Here is a 15776-nt window from a genome sequence, read left to right on the forward strand (position 1 = left end):
ATTTTAAAATTTTTTAAAAATTACAATATCGATGATTATCTTTATAATCTGAATTGGTGGAATTTTGGAGCGAAATTGAAGCATATTTGTTTTGATTAGCTGCAAATCCGAAAGTGTTCATGAAACTTGAATTTCAGAAAATAAAATACTAAAGTTATTACTTTAAAAATATGTCTTGTTCTCTTGATAATGCTATACCCTCATTACTTTTCGAGCATGCTTGTAAAAATAGTTATAATAATACAATTGCTTGTAAGTATATTGAAATTACTTCTTTGAAACTGATTAAATTAAATTTATGTTCTTTATTAATTTATTTCCCTGATTAATTTGTTTTTTATTCTATATATTCTGTTTCTCCATCATGTTTATAGTAATTGAATTAAAAACGGATTGTCTAATTCTAAATTCCACTGGTAAAAGGAGAAAAAAATATTGCTTTTTTTAGTTTTTCATGGGCAAAGCTTGACTATCATTAGGGAGATTTCCGTATCGTGATCTGTGGCAGAATTCCCGTCAAGTCTTGAAAACTTCTGGGCAGAGCCCCGCTAGAAACTAAAAGAAAAACATCACAGAAAAGGACCAATTAGAAAGATATAATTCCTTGGCGATTGTAGTTGGCGAGACAGATATATCCCCGCATTCTTCATAATTTCAAATTTGTCTGAGACTTCAAAGCAGTCAGACAGGGATTATTATAAAAATTAAGCTTAATCTAACATAATAATTTGTATTGAGCATCTAATATAATAGTGCAGTGTTTTCACTACAGTGCGAGAACGCGAGAATCTCGCATATATTTTTCTTTTCTCGCATTAAAAAATGATTAACGCGAGAAATTCGCGCATTCTATAAACCAATTTCAAAATTCAGGAATTTCTTGCATTTTGAAAAAAATTTCTCATTATGCCAATTAGAATGAAATCCGTTTCGCTTTTCTTCCTGGATCTTTCATTATTTTCAACATCTGCCCCAATATCTAGCTTCCCTATTTACCAGTATTGTTCAGAACTTTTATGAACAACAGAACACCATCCCTCGGAACCACGGAGCCTCTTTCAGAACGCATTTCTCTGCAACCACGTGTTTACCGTACGTAAGGTTTCTCCATGTAAGAAGTTCAAATTTTTTGCGCATTAATGTAAGATGGACAAATACCTTGTAAAGGCAATATCTTCTACTCCGAAACGGACAAATGAAAATGAAACAAATGTGGGTAGAAACGATCAAAACGAAACAAATACGCATTTGAACAACATAATGAGAATAGCTGATGAAAAAGTAGATGTAGAACATTTTCCATATGATGATGCAAAAAAAATATTCAATGCTTTAAAAATTAGAAGATGTTGAAAATGTATTATAATTAAAGAAATGATTTTTTTTCAATTCTCTTTGTGTTTTTTTTTTTTTTTAATTTTTAGGTATCTCACTTAACTTTTTGAAATCTCACCCTGTTTTCGAGAAAGGGTGAGAAATTCTCACCCGTTTTTTTTCTGTGATGAAAACACTGTAGTCTAACACTATTTGCAACTATTAAATGTAATAAAGTTGTTCACTAAAACTTTATTGTTTAGGGTGACCTGGGGTAATTCCTGATCAAAAAATGCAAACATCTATTTTGTGAAAAAACTATTCAAGATGGAATTTTAATATTTTCTGGAAGTTTGAGGCTATATGAGATGAGTCCAATGCTACCTTCTTTTGTTTGAAAATCTAATTAGAATTTAAAAGATTTTAAATTTTTAGTGATCAGGAATTACCCCGTCTCTTGATCAATTCTGGGGTAAATCCTGATCATTTCTGGGGTAATTACTGATCACCAGTTTTTATAGTAAATGGGCTGTTTAAAAATAACTATACAATGGTAATTAACAAATAAGACATTAAGATCAAACAAATAAACCAAAAAGATATGTTTAAGCAGCTAATAAAACTGTTTATTTAAAATCAGGAATAAAGATTAACACTTCAGCTCTGGCAGCAGCTCTCACACTGAAATTTTCATTTTCAATCATTAAAAGAAATTCACTATTTTTGCTTTCTAGAAGCTTAGTATCCGTTTTAAGCTTATAATTTCTCACCATATTTATATTAGGTTAATTTATCAACTTAAAAATTATTCTAACAATGTGCACACATAAATTTAAGACAGAAGCAAGGTAAGACAAGCTAGAAATGGTGCTTATCAGAACACATTTTTCTTGTATACAGTTAAAAACAAATTTTGTGATTATAGTTAAAATATATTTTATAGTCGTTCCACTTAATAAATATGAACTGTTATTTAAGAAAAGACAATTGACTATTTATTAGCTATTTTTTATACTATTTATAAGAAGAAATGACAATGATCAGGAATTACCCCATCTGTAAGGGGCAACATTTGATATAGTTTCGTATAATCAATTATAATGTTTACAGTAGATGTGAAATAATTAAGCAAAAGCCTACACTATTTTTATATCAAAGAAAAAGAAAGTAACTCAAAATATTTATTATTAAGAGAAGGAGGGGGATCTTTGCAGAAATGTGCACATTTTGAAACCCATCTTTGAAATGGAAAATACAGAAAGCATTTTAAAAGATACTTATTTTGTTAGATTAAACAAAAAAATGTTATTAAGTAAATGTAGTTATACGTTAGTAAAGTGTACAAGCATTCTTGTCCATGTCTCAAATTTAAAAAAAAAATTATTTTTTTAAATAAAACTTAGGTGATCATTATTTACCCCAGAAACAGAGTGATCGTGAATTACCCCGGGTCACCCTAAATGTAATTTGAATTTTATGCAATCATATTTTGCTTAAAATTGCAAAAGAATTGATGCTTACTCTAAGGCTAATAATGAAATCGAAAAGAAAGGTTTGAATTGCCAATGAGAATATGTTAAATAGAACTTTTTTATTAGAAAGGTGTTCTGATATGTGTCTATTTAAAGTTTCTTCGAATGAATCTCATTACCATACCATCACAAGTATTAATCTGACCAATAAAACAATTACCAGAAAATAAAAATTAACGTGTGTTTCATTCATATAAATAAAAAAGAGAAAATTTCTATATTTTTCGTAATTCGTTTTTATTTTTTTTTTTCAGCTGACAATTTTTTCCATATTTTTAAAATCAGAGGTGGAAAATAATTTGCTGTAATATGCTGCACACACTGCTGTTCTGGAGGGCTTCTATTATTGGGGTTATATTCAAAGACAGTTTGAAAATGCTATCTCAGTGGTTACCAACTGGTGGCCAGCGAAGCCTTTTTTTGTGGCCCGCGGACTAAAATATATATAAATTGTCATTTTTTGCGAACAATTTTCGTGAAAAATCTATATGGGTTTAAAATACTTTTCTTTCATTGAAAAGAAAAACTAAGTTCTTCGTTTCTGTGAAATTTAACATACCAACGGTGCAAAAAAATATATTTCTCAGATTTTGCATCCTAAAAAGTATTTATTCAAGAAAATATTTATTATTATTTGTAATTCAATACTTTAGTTTTGAACGACTTGGGAAAATCTGACAGGATAATATTTAATGTTCCTTCAAACATAAAAAAGTCCTGTATGAAATTTGGACAAAGTTGCGGCCCACCATTTGACAGGTGTTTTTAATTGTGGCCCCAGACTCATGTAAGTTGGAAATCCCTGTGCTATCTTATGAGAATGCATAAGTAGAAGCTTACAGCTGGTGATCAATGCTGACCATATTGTCTCCATCATGTGGTTAGTCACATAACTGTGGAGTCTTAATCTTCATGACTCCAACAATGGGCTGTTGCAAGAATACTTTGCTTTTTAAATTCATATATTTTTTTTTATATCCGCCGTTGAACAGTGGACCCAATTTTTGGGTTTACAACTACTGATGTTCAACTTCGTAGCCTTGTAATTTTGAACCAATACAGAGGACAAGGAAACTTCTTCATCAATACCCCAGAAGTATAATTTGTTTTTTTTGGAACATGGAGGACTTTGTGACTCAACAGATTTAATATGCACCAGTCACCATTTACTACACGGGGAGTCTTTGGTCCTCAGGGATCGAATCCACGACCTCTAGAGCATGGGTCCAGTGCCCTACCAGCCAGGCTATCATGGCCCCATATACATATATATGTTTTTTTGTTAAATTCTAGTAATAGTTTTTAAAACAGCTATTTACTATAGGTTAAAAAAAGTAGGATAACAACCAAGCATGTAAAAATACAGCAAACATTTTTATTTGAAAAAAAAAAAAATTTTAAAACCTTTTTTTTTTTTTTTTTTTAAATTTTAATGAACTTGAAATAGTATACAAATATTTTTATGTATTATAATAACTTATTTTTGAAACTTATGGGTTAAAAAATGTTATATTTCACTCTATAATATTTAAAAAAATTATGGTGTTTTTTTTTAGATATTTTAAATAATGAAGATTTTACCTCTCAAGTAATTTCAAGTTGTTCTAGTTCAGAAGATAAACAAGTCAAACCTGTTTTTATATTTATCAATCTATTGAAGAAACTGAATTCTTTGAATATTTTATCTAATATTGATAGTATCCCTGAAGAGCTCTCCAATATTCTTTCTGTCATCATTGACTTGTTAGAAACAACTTATCGTCAGTATAATTTTATATCACTGAAGAAGTTCTTTACTTTTCTGTCTGAACTCAAGCTTTTGGTAAGATAAATCAAAGTGCTTTTACAAATTTTCTATATACATCTTATTTAATATTGCATTTTAATTTCACTGTTTAGTATAACAGGTGACAAAATTTGTTGGAATATATTGTAATTAAGATTTTTTTTTAATTTATTGCTTAATAATTAGGGTTCACGTCATTGACAACCAATATCAACTAAAATCAGACACATAAGCAACAAAATTTTTTTTTCTTCAAAAGTGTTTTGAAATAACAAAATAGTTAGGAAGTTTTTTGCATGGAATGCCATGCATTTCAATTTAATTATTGTACTAATTTTATTTTTCTACTTGTAGGTTAAATTTTTCAAACGGAATAATTAAGTGTCTGGTACAAAATATTTTAAATTTAAATGTTGATATTTCTAATTTACATTATGTACTGTGATTTGTACAGTGTTTGTGATTTCTGACAGTATAACTGTTCATCAATAAAACATTGTTTTTTACTCTTTTACAATTGACTTTATTTAAATTTTATAATTTTTAGATGATTAATTTTTGATGTACCTAATATTTTGTTAGTTCTTACATTTTCTGTTTTCTTCATTTATTTATTTATTTGGTATAAGCATTTTAATCTATTTGTAAGAAGATCTGTTTACTAATATAATTTTAGCTTTTTTTTTTCTTTTAATTTATCTTTAATCATTATGACGTAATTGACCTAATTAGTTTTAGGGCAGGGCTGATTGTGCTCCGTTAAAAAATCTGGATTTCCGGATTTTTCGTTAACAGTGATCCGGAAGTTTCCGGAGATCAAATTTTCAAAGGTGGAACTTAAAAACACCGTTTATTTTATTTGTTTAAAGGGATAGCCAGAGAGATACTTTCAAGGGCGCCGGTAGCGGGGTGCAAGAGGGTGCACTTGCACCCCCCTGGCTTTTTTTAAACAAAAAAAATATACAGAAAAAAAAAATTATAATTTTTTTTTTATGAGAACTATTTTTATTCAAAAACAAATTATTAAGTAGTTATTGATACATAACAATTAAAGAATGTTTAATCAAACAAGAATTGTAATCGTCTTGTTTGCTGTCCAAATCTGTTTATAACTTTTTCAATGAATTCTGAATCATCTTTGACTCTTTTCTTATGCACACTGAGCATGCACAAATTTGGCGGATATCTAAGCTATATTTTTAAATTTCATTTAATAAAAAATGAATAATATTAAATTTTCGATTAGTTATTTCGTTTAATAAAGGTGTATAACACAAATTGACTTCTCACAACTGTAAAACTTCATCAACACAATAAATACCAATGTTAAGCGCGCACAAGCACGTTACTATACGAAACTACTGTTTGTAGTTATTTGTGCTTCAAAGCCACTAGCCATATGCAACGCCATAAGTACAGTTTCTCGTGGCAAAATTTGCAAGAAATTCGTACTTTCTTTTTTTTAAATATCTTGTTAACGATGAAGAAATGTATCTTGAAAATTATTAACAGCTGAAAATATATGTAATAACAAAACAAAATGCAATAACAGAATTTTTTTTTCGGGGGGGGGGGGGGGTAGATTGTTAGAGGGTTACACCCCTTTTATATTATTCTGCCGGCGCGCTTGGATACTTTATAAGCTTATATTCATGATTAATATTCATTTTTTATCAGTTGTTATAATCATAAACTCAAGAAAGAAGGATATATTTGTAAATTTTAATTACTTCTCCAGGTCATCATAGGTATATGTGTAAATGGTATAGGTATGTTTAAAATTTTAAATATATTTAAAGAAACTAAGAAATATTGTAAACTAAGAAATATTGAGAAAAAGGAAAAAAACCTTGTTAAATGTTTTTCTAATTTTTCAATTTAAACTGTTTCTTTTCTTTTTTTTTTTTTTTGAAAAATAAAACTAAGGAAATTTTTCGGAATTTTGACTTGGGCTCACAATCATCCCTGTTAGGGTGTAATAGATGGCAATTACTAATTTTTTATGTGTACCATAACATTAATTATGCAAATGTAAAATGCGATTTTTTTTATTTTTTATCTCAAGTTTTTCTTCTATATTAAGTTTTTGGACCACTAAATGAATACCTAGGTGGTCTTATTGGACCACTAAATTTTCATTACTGGTGTAAGCCCTATTAATAATAATATCTATATTCTAATTATTTGAGAACATAATTTTAAACATAATTTGAGAACATAACTTTTAAGTGGAAATCAAGTTTTTTTTCCTTTTCTTTTAATTTAAATCAGCTTTTTTTTTCCTTTTAATTTAAATTAGTTTTTTGTTTAATGAAATGCAATTGATATCTGCCATTGAATAGTTTTGAAGAATTTAAATCTTCTAATTAGATTTTGAGAATTACAATTTTTTCACATTTAAATGACAATTTTTATAGTTTTACTATAAATAATTCTATCATCCCATAATTGCCTAAATGGGTTTGAATCCTATACTTGTCCTGTAAATCCTATACTAGTCTTATGAATAAATGTGATCTGAATGAGGAAACTATTTTGCAATATTATATGTATGACACAAATAATACATAACACGAAAAGAGTATCGGCTTCATTGAATCGGAACTGATACTCAAACAGAATAATTTGTAGTGTTTAGTTGTTCTTTAGCTGCACTAATAGAATAAAAGCAGCAAGATACATAACAGATACATAACATAATTTATATTATCTAGTAGATAAAAGGAAAAAATTTTCAAAGTTTCTTTGGATCATTTTATTCAGTTAGCTATGTTATTTATTTTATTCAATGGAATATTCACCATCGCAACACTCGAATAACAATCTGGAGAGAAGATCGGTTGCATGTCTTGACCTTCCCCCTATTCCTCTCCACATCTTCTCAGTTTTATAGGAATGTACTATGATATTTTACCCTTTCTTAATATTTTTCGTATTTACTTCTCAAAAATATTTTTTAAATTTCCATGATGTTTTCTTTTAGAACTATGTTACATGTAGTTTTTAGATCTATATAGTTTCCTAACTTAAATTTTTTTAGTCTATTTGAAAATCAGGGCAGATACTAACATTCTTCCTTCTCCTATGACTCTCCAAACGATAATGGTGAAAGCATGTGGAGTGTTGCTAAAGGTAGAGAGTTTTGTCTATGCCACCTGATGCCCATTACGATCGCCAATAATAAAATGCAATTTGATTCTAAAAATTATCCTTGAAGTTATAGCTTACATTGATTCTGAGCTCTGTAATTTTTCTTATAAAATTTTCATGGACGTTAACAAGAAACATTTTTTACAGAAATAAATTTTGATATTTAAATATAACGACTTTGTATTTTTATAACTGTGCATCATTAAATGAACAATTTTGTAAGTGGATAAATTAGATTTTTTTGTTCCCACTGCTCAAGTTAAACATAATTTAGGTCACTGAAATTATTTGCATTCTGAGTGAGAGAAACACTTCTTTTTCATATAATATTAAACTTCCATTTTTGAATTGTTTTCTGATCTCAAACACATCTCTGCACTGCCTTCTGTACTTGGCAATAAACCTTGTTTCTTACCAACCAATTCTTCTGAGCTCAACCAAGATCATGTACTGACAAATAAGTCTCCCTCTTGCTCTTTTTCCATTGGGAGCCCATTCATGTGCATTAGATGTTATTTGTTTCTTGGGCATTCTAAGAACATGGCCAAGTCAACTTCATCTCTCTTTGATAATCTCATCTATTTTTTTTTTCGAAAGGCTTCTAGTTTTTGTTTATCTACTTTTGTTTGTTTCCCATAGAGTAACAAAAGTAAGATAGATTTATTTGTAAAATTAAGAATCTAATCAAAATACTAACTAGAAATTGATTGGTTGCATTCAAATGTTTTATTTAAGAAACTAGATTATTACTGTATAATTCTTAGTAGTACTTATTATTTAATATTTCAATTAAATAAAATTTCTTTTACGTGCAAAAAAGTCCTCTATTGCTTTTATATAAATTGAGTTTCACATTTTAATTATGCACTGCTAAAAATTAATTTATATATATATATATATATATATATATATATTTGTTGTTGTGTTTTTACGAATGTATGTAACAAAATGTAAAAACTTGTTTTTAAAATTATAGGATTTACTCAGTTTGATTGTAAAAAATGTTGAATCTCCCAAAATTCTCCAAAAGCTTAACCAACATTTTCCTCGTTGGTCTTCATCTTACAAAGAAACAGTGGAAAAGAACTATAACATTGAAGTAAGTGGTTGTATAATTTAAAAATGTGAATTAAAAAAAATTATTAAATTAATTTCTTATTGTAGTACATTTATTTATTTTTAGTAAATGTATGTTTAAAGTTTTAAAAGAATCTAGAAATTGTTTGTTTTTTCTGCTGTATAATAGAAAAAGAAATAATTTCTCCCTTAAAGCTTATAATTATTTATTATGAATAGTATTCAACTTCAGCTTATAATTTCTTTTCAAAGCTCCAAATTTTATTAGCTGATGAGCTTCTAAGTTGGATCAGTACTTGACCTTTAGTTTTCAAACTACTTTCTTAAATATCAAGTGTTTCAGTCATTGTACAAATGCATTTTGCACACTTTTAAGTTGTGTTGTTGTTGCTAAGTCCCATCTGGTCTGATTCCGTCAGACCAGATCAATAAATCCGTTGACATTTAGGAAGTCCGAAACTAAAAGGGTAGAGGAATGAATGTCGTTCCAGTCCAGCCCTAAACAGTTCAAGATGTGCTCAGGTGATGCCTGGTTTTGTTGGCATTTAGGGCAAAGAGGAAATATATTTTGACTAGCAGAAAAAGTGAGACCTTTTAAGTTGTACATGCTATTCAATGATTTTGAGAAAAGCCTGCAATTTTCTTGTCTCAATTCTGTGAAGGCAAGAATCATAAAACATTTATCTTATTTATTTATGTGTTCTTTGGTGTCTAAGTTCATAAGATAAATCTTGTTTTCCCTGCATATTGAAAATTTGATTCAAATTACTTGTAAAGTATTTAAAAAGCAAAAAAAAATTCTTTAAAAAAAATGCTAAGCTTCATAATATTTTAGCTTGTTGGTTTTAATGTTTAAGAAAGTGTATGAATATCCTTTAGCATATGAAAAATCTATAATTTTGGTATAATTTTAGTTTAAAATATGTTTGCCTTCTTCAGTATAATAATATTATTAATGTTGTGTTTACTTTACTAATTTTATGGCTAGATTTATCTTTTTATTTTCTAGAATTCTAAAATATTGGACAAAGTGGAAGAAAGTCATGCTCAGTGCCGCAGGCTAATTCTTAAACTTGCTGTTGACTTAACATTTAGAGCTAAATATATGACTGAACAATACACTAATGATGTAGACAGAATTGTAAAGGAATCCATATGTTATATTAAGGAAGCAATAAATGCTTTAGACTCATGTGCTGGTTCTTCTTTATTAGAAACTGTAAGTTATGTTATGTGTTAGAATTGCCTGATTTTCATATTAAATACATTAAATTTTTAAAAATAAAATTGTTCTGTTAATTTACTGTAAAATTAATGACCTATAATCAATTCGTCTTCTCGAGCAAAACTTTTAACATCATGAAAGTAGTTTGTTAAAGAATTAATATAATATACTAATATAAAGTGACTTTCTGGTGAAATATTTATGTGTAAATAATTCAATAAATAAAATTTATTACTTAATTTTTGAAAAAAAAATTGGGGTAGAAGCATAGACCCAATTACATATTTTTAGATATAAAATTTTTGAAGAAACTTTTTAATATATTTAAAAACTAAGTTTGTTTTAAATATAATAAAATGTAAAATCTCATTTTATATTACCTGTGGAGAGAAGCAAGTATTTTACAGAAAAATAAAATTCGATAATTTTGTCTGCACAAAAAGAAAAAAAGAACAGATCTAACAATAAAATTATGCTAAATTAGTTATACACTAAATTAGTGAAATTACACTAATAAAAATACGGAAGAAAACATGGTGACATTGTCACAGAACATTAGAGTTTTTGCCGAGAAAGTTTTTTTGTTAGGTAAGCAACAAAGTTTGGGTTTCTTTCCTGCAGAATTCTTCAAAAAAAAAATTTTTTTTTTTCCTTCTTCAGAATTCTTTGCAAAAGAAATACTTGCAATTTTATGGTTTCAGCTAGCATTTCAAATCGATAGTATTAAAAATAATTCTGAAATCTTGAAAATTTTAAAAATGTTCAATTTAGAAATGCTATTATTTTCATTTTTTTAAAAAAAACAAACATTGTGTACTTAAATAAAATAGGACTGTGAGTGGTGATTTTCTTATAAATTCAGATTTAAGGCAAAAGAAATAATAAATGGATGTTTTATTAGCAAAATTAGTGTTAAAATTAAATTCAAATGTTGTATTTGAATTTGGACCTTTTACTATCATTTCAATCTTTGAATTATCTTGTATAATCTGTTGTTATACAGGATCTAGCCAATCCAAGGTAACAGACAAAGCAAATGTGGCTCAACTTGAGTGTGAACAAGCCTTTATAATCTATCCCACTACCTTCTATTTATGCTTCAGATTTTTATAAAATATTAGAAAATACTTTTTGCGATATAATTGAGTGAGCTCATGACAAGATATCTTTTTGTTTTTATTTTAATAAATTTTTTTAAAATTTTTAATAATTTATTTTTGTTTTAGATTTTTTTCATTTCATTTTTTTTGTATTTTTTCTCATATATATGTGTATGAGATATATTTTTTTCCCTTTCTATTTTCAATTAATTTTTTAATAATTTATTTTTGACTTTAATTCCCCCCCCCCTATTTTTTCTTTTATACATGTAAATAGCACCAATTTAACTTAATCCATATTGAACCATATTAAAAAAAAAAATCATTCCATTTCAATACTGAGTAGCATCTGTTAAAAATCTGTTATATTTTAAATAGTATATTGGAACCATATCTTTTACCCTTGTTACATGTGTATATTATAATTCTTTGAATTTTTAATATATTTTTTAAGGTGGTTAAAGATGAAGAAAATGTAGCTGATGGGAGAGATTTAAGTGTGCAATTACTTTTTGAATATGTCCAACCTGAAATAACTGATGATGGCTTAGTTAAATTCTTAGAAGATCTTGAGCCATCTCTAAATTCTCAACCTACTGCTTCTGCCCTTACATCTTGTCTTTCACCATTTGATTCTTTAAGTGAAGATGAGGATTCAGATTTAAGGTAATTATTCACTAGAGGGAATCTCTGTAAACATTTCAATGAAAAATATTATTACAAATGCCTTTTTTCTTCAAACTAAACAGTTTTTAAAGAAATGTTATGTAAACATAACATTAAGATTTATAAGAATAATGAAAATTAAGTGGTCCTAAAAAACTACCTAAGTTTTCATTTGGTGATAAAAAAAATACAACATCGTAAGCCAAATGCTTTATTAGTACACAAGTTAACATATATTTTAGGGTTCATATCAACGGTACAGTTATGTAAAAAAGCACCCCAAATAACTTATGATTTTAACCATCAGATTTTCACGTTCTAGGACTCAATCTTAATGATTTTAAGGCCTGATCTTAAATATGTTAAATTAAATTGAAGGCCTGACCTTAAATATGTTAAATTAAAAAAGACAATATTTTTAGTTCGTTAAAAAATCAGACATAACATACTTTCTCTGACAAAATATGTATTTTTTTGGTCGGATTCATGTTTTCAGGGGTGGTTGTGCTCCGGGGAAACCCCGGAATTCCGGGGATTTTGAACTTCCATACCCGGAAATTCCGGGTATCGAAGGATTGATTCCCTAGATGCAGTGCAGACTATTAAATATGATTTAATGGCTTCTAAAGAAACCTCATGTGAAAAATATGGCTCAAAAAATCCAATGACTGATCCAATTCACAAAGATCTCTTACTGAATTTTTTTTTAAAGAATTAATTCAGGTAATTTAAAATATTTACATAAAATGTAGTTGTTTGTATGTTTGAAAATGTATGGTTATTAATTTTGCAAAAAAAGTAATTCATTGAACTTTTATAATTAGGTCATTCAATACTTCATAATTGTAATTTTTCCTTTCTCCCCCCCCCCTTCTCGAAACTCCAAAATGTCGATAGTAAGTTCGTAAAAGTTTCAGGGGATTTTTTGGGGTCCCACAAACACCCCTGTGTTTTTGACGAAAAGTTGTGATTGAATCCTAATTCATCTATATTGAATACTAAGCAGCTTTTATCTGACCATCAGTTTTCTTACCTTATACATTCTGTCTAATTTTTCGTAAAAACCGTATGCAATTTCTGAAATTGTGTTAGATTGTTGTCGTGGCAGAAGGCACTCTACTTTTTTCGTGAGTAAATGAGGATGTCTCATCATCTACTCGAGAAACCAATCCTCTCTTGGTCTTACATCCTTAAAGATATAAAAAAATAAAATTTTCTTTGACATATTGTCCAACAAGATGCAAAAGCTCTTGTCTGTCATGATTTCTAATTCTGGCTTAAGCCAACAAACATTCAAGTTCCTTTTTTTCTTTAATTGCTAAAATTGTAGGGTGTTCAGCTCTTTGATCCCCTGAATTAAATTTTTCAAATTTAAATTTCATGAACCGAGTGTGTGTGAGAGGTACTGATTAACAAAACTGGAAATTATATGACCAGGGAATGACTCAACAAGGAAAATACATTATTCTTTTGCCTTGCCTTTTGTTTTTAACCCCGTGATATATCATTTCTTGATATAGAAATGATCTTTGATGGCACTGTAAACAACAACCTGCAACAAAATGTTGACAGAGATGCCAACTGCTCCATACATGCCAAAATAATTTTTAAGAAACGGTAAATGGCTACAAACTAAATTTTGCAAATATTTGACTATTTTTGCTTGCTTTTTAAAAGGTATAACATGACAGAACTTCTATAAAGTGGTGAATTATATAACAGGGTATATAGCGTTTTTAAAAAGTGCTTTAAAGGTTCTTATTTTCGGTTTTTAAAAGCCCTTAAAGGTGCTTTTTTCAGTGGGTGTTTTTAAAAAGTGCTTGATTTTTTCTTCTTCAAAATGAGATTTTTCCTTTACCATGTTGATTTTAGCTTCGAATTATGCAATAAGACGCAGTTTACATTGTTCTGTTCAGCGTTTTCACAATTAATTCAACCCCAATCTTTTTCGACGTATTGTCAGTCCGTGGAGTAGGAAAACGCCATTCGTTTCACATGATTCAAAATTTCAAGATTTTTGACAATTATAAAAACAATGCCAAAATGTTTTTTTTTTTTTTTTTTGATACGACGGATAAAATTGTCAATTGTCAAAAACTTTCCAACCTTGCCTGATTATGATATTTTTTTTAAGTGCTTAAAAATATTTTTTGTTGAACAATTTGGCTACGCATCCTGTATAAGCCTATGAATTATTTAGAAATGGTGGTGGATAAAAATCTACTAAATTTATTAAACCATGAATCAAAATTGATCAACTACCACTTTAAAATATTTATTTGTTGTTCGGAGCAAGTTGGCATCTCTGTCTTGAAGACCTCTCAATTATTGTTTTGGCATAAGAAACAGATGACGTCTCCCAGACGTCTTCGTATGTCAAGGGGTTAATAAACCGTACTGTTAGTTGCCAAACTAACTTAATATTTTCTTTGACAACTTTTTATTCTATAAATACGAGAGATATTGATTTTGCATGAATTTGGGAATACCCTTTATGTGTAATGGAACTATGCTAAGTTTGATATTGTGTTAAAAAACGTAAAAAATATCTCTATTAAAGCTTAACTATGATGTATTAGTTTTGCAAAATTACTTAGTCTTTTTTAAAATAATATTGTTATCAAGTTCTTACATTTTTAAAAAAAAATTTTTTTTTGCTTGTAAAAATTTATAAGTTTAAGGAGATTGAAAAGAATTTAACTTTTAATTCTTTATGAATTAAAGAAAAAGGTAAGAAAAGCCTTATTTGATATTAAAGAATATAATTAGGAATTAAATTAATAAAAAAATGGAAAAGGAAAAAAACTATAAAAAAAAAATCTTGAGAAAAAAATTTTTAAGAGCTGAAAACAATGTTTTCATGAAAAGTGAAAAATAAAAGATAATATTTTCTTTAATGTATAGAAATATCATTTTACTAATTTTCCATTATGTTAACAAAAACTGTTATAAATGTATGCATTTTCTTTTTTTTTAATTGTTTTTTCTTTTAGTGAATCAGAATATGAGCTTTCACAAAGTGGTAGTCATCCAATTAATGGTAGCTAGATTACTTATGAAAGAAGATATAAAGTGCTGAAGACCATAGGTATGTTTTAAGTTTTTTAGCTAACTTTTTTACAGTTTTTAAGGTAAACTTACTTTGTATGTGCTATCTAAATTTAAATTACTTTTTCTTATTTTATTTTCAATTTTAGATTGTTTCTTGACGAATGAAGGATATTAAAAGAACAAACAATTTAAAGAAGAGTATGTACTTATATTTTCCATACGATGTAAACATTGATATTTCTAAATATCAGAATTCGGTGTCTTATTTTATAATTGCTTAAAAAGTTACACTTTGTAAATAAACTTTCAAACATGACAAATGAAACTGTGTTATGATTTACTACTAGAATTTTGTAAAATTCAATTTTATGTTTTTTGCTATGTTCATTATAATATTTGATATTACCCAGTGGTCAAAAACTTGTGCACCACAAGCAGCAAAACTACTGTAGTTGCTCCTTTTTATGGTAGTTTGTTGTGCACTACTTTTAAAAAGAAGTATTAAAAAAAGGTAGATTGTAGCAATTCCTGGCTACTACTTTTGGTGTTAATTAGTAAAGAAGCATGGTTTAAATATCACTAGCAGGGCTTGTCGCACACTAAGGATTTCAAATTATTAGCCAAATATCAAAAGTATTTGCCAATTTTCAGGAGTTTTTGCCAAATACAAACTTTCACAACTTTTTATGATAAATTTTTTTCCCATAGAAAGCTATTTTACGGTAGCTTGTTTCAGGCTTATATTATGTGAACCTAATTATAATTGGTTATCCGGTGCATCTATAAAAAATTACTGTCGTCAAATAATAAAAAATACTGATTTGTGTAGAAAAATTCATTTTGACGTAATTTTTAGGGTCAAGTGAAATATATAT

The 15776-nt window shown here is 27.9% G+C and overlaps 1 protein-coding gene across 1 annotated transcript; it reads left to right on the forward strand.

Moving 5' to 3' along the window:
• The first annotated feature begins 55 nt into the window (after window positions 1-55).
• LOC107436370 (uncharacterized) lies at window positions 56-15226 on the forward strand. Its single transcript, XM_016048064.3, has 7 exons — window positions 56-252; window positions 4403-4668; window positions 8759-8881; window positions 9869-10078; window positions 11639-11850; window positions 14844-14938; window positions 15048-15226. Exons 1-6 carry the CDS (start codon window positions 171-173, stop codon window positions 14896-14898), a joined length of 948 nt encoding a protein of 315 aa, XP_015903550.1. The 5' UTR covers window positions 56-170; the 3' UTR covers window positions 14899-14938; window positions 15048-15226.
• The last annotated feature ends 550 nt before the right edge of the window (window positions 15227-15776 follow it).

The sequence above is a fragment of the Parasteatoda tepidariorum genome, chromosome 4, assembly GCF_982258835.1.
Source record: "Parasteatoda tepidariorum strain Cologne lab strain chromosome 4, Ptep-v5.0, whole genome shotgun sequence".
Taxonomy (NCBI): Eukaryota; Metazoa; Arthropoda; class Arachnida; order Araneae; family Theridiidae; genus Parasteatoda; species Parasteatoda tepidariorum.

What these genes read in the sequence shown, in the direction of transcription:
- LOC107436370 (XM_016048064.3), top strand. Translation starts at nt 171, where the DNA reads ATGTCTTGTTCTCTTGATAATGCTATACCCTCATTACTTTTCGAGCAT. An exon ending in TTATAATAATACAATTGCTT is followed by an intron (nt 253 to 4,402) that starts GTAAGTATATTG and finishes GTTTTTTTTTAG; the next exon opens with ATATTTTAAATAATGAAGAT. An exon ending in GATGAGGATTCAGATTTAAG is followed by an intron (nt 11,851 to 14,843) that starts GTAATTATTCAC and finishes TTTTTCTTTTAG; the next exon opens with TGAATCAGAATATGAGCTTT.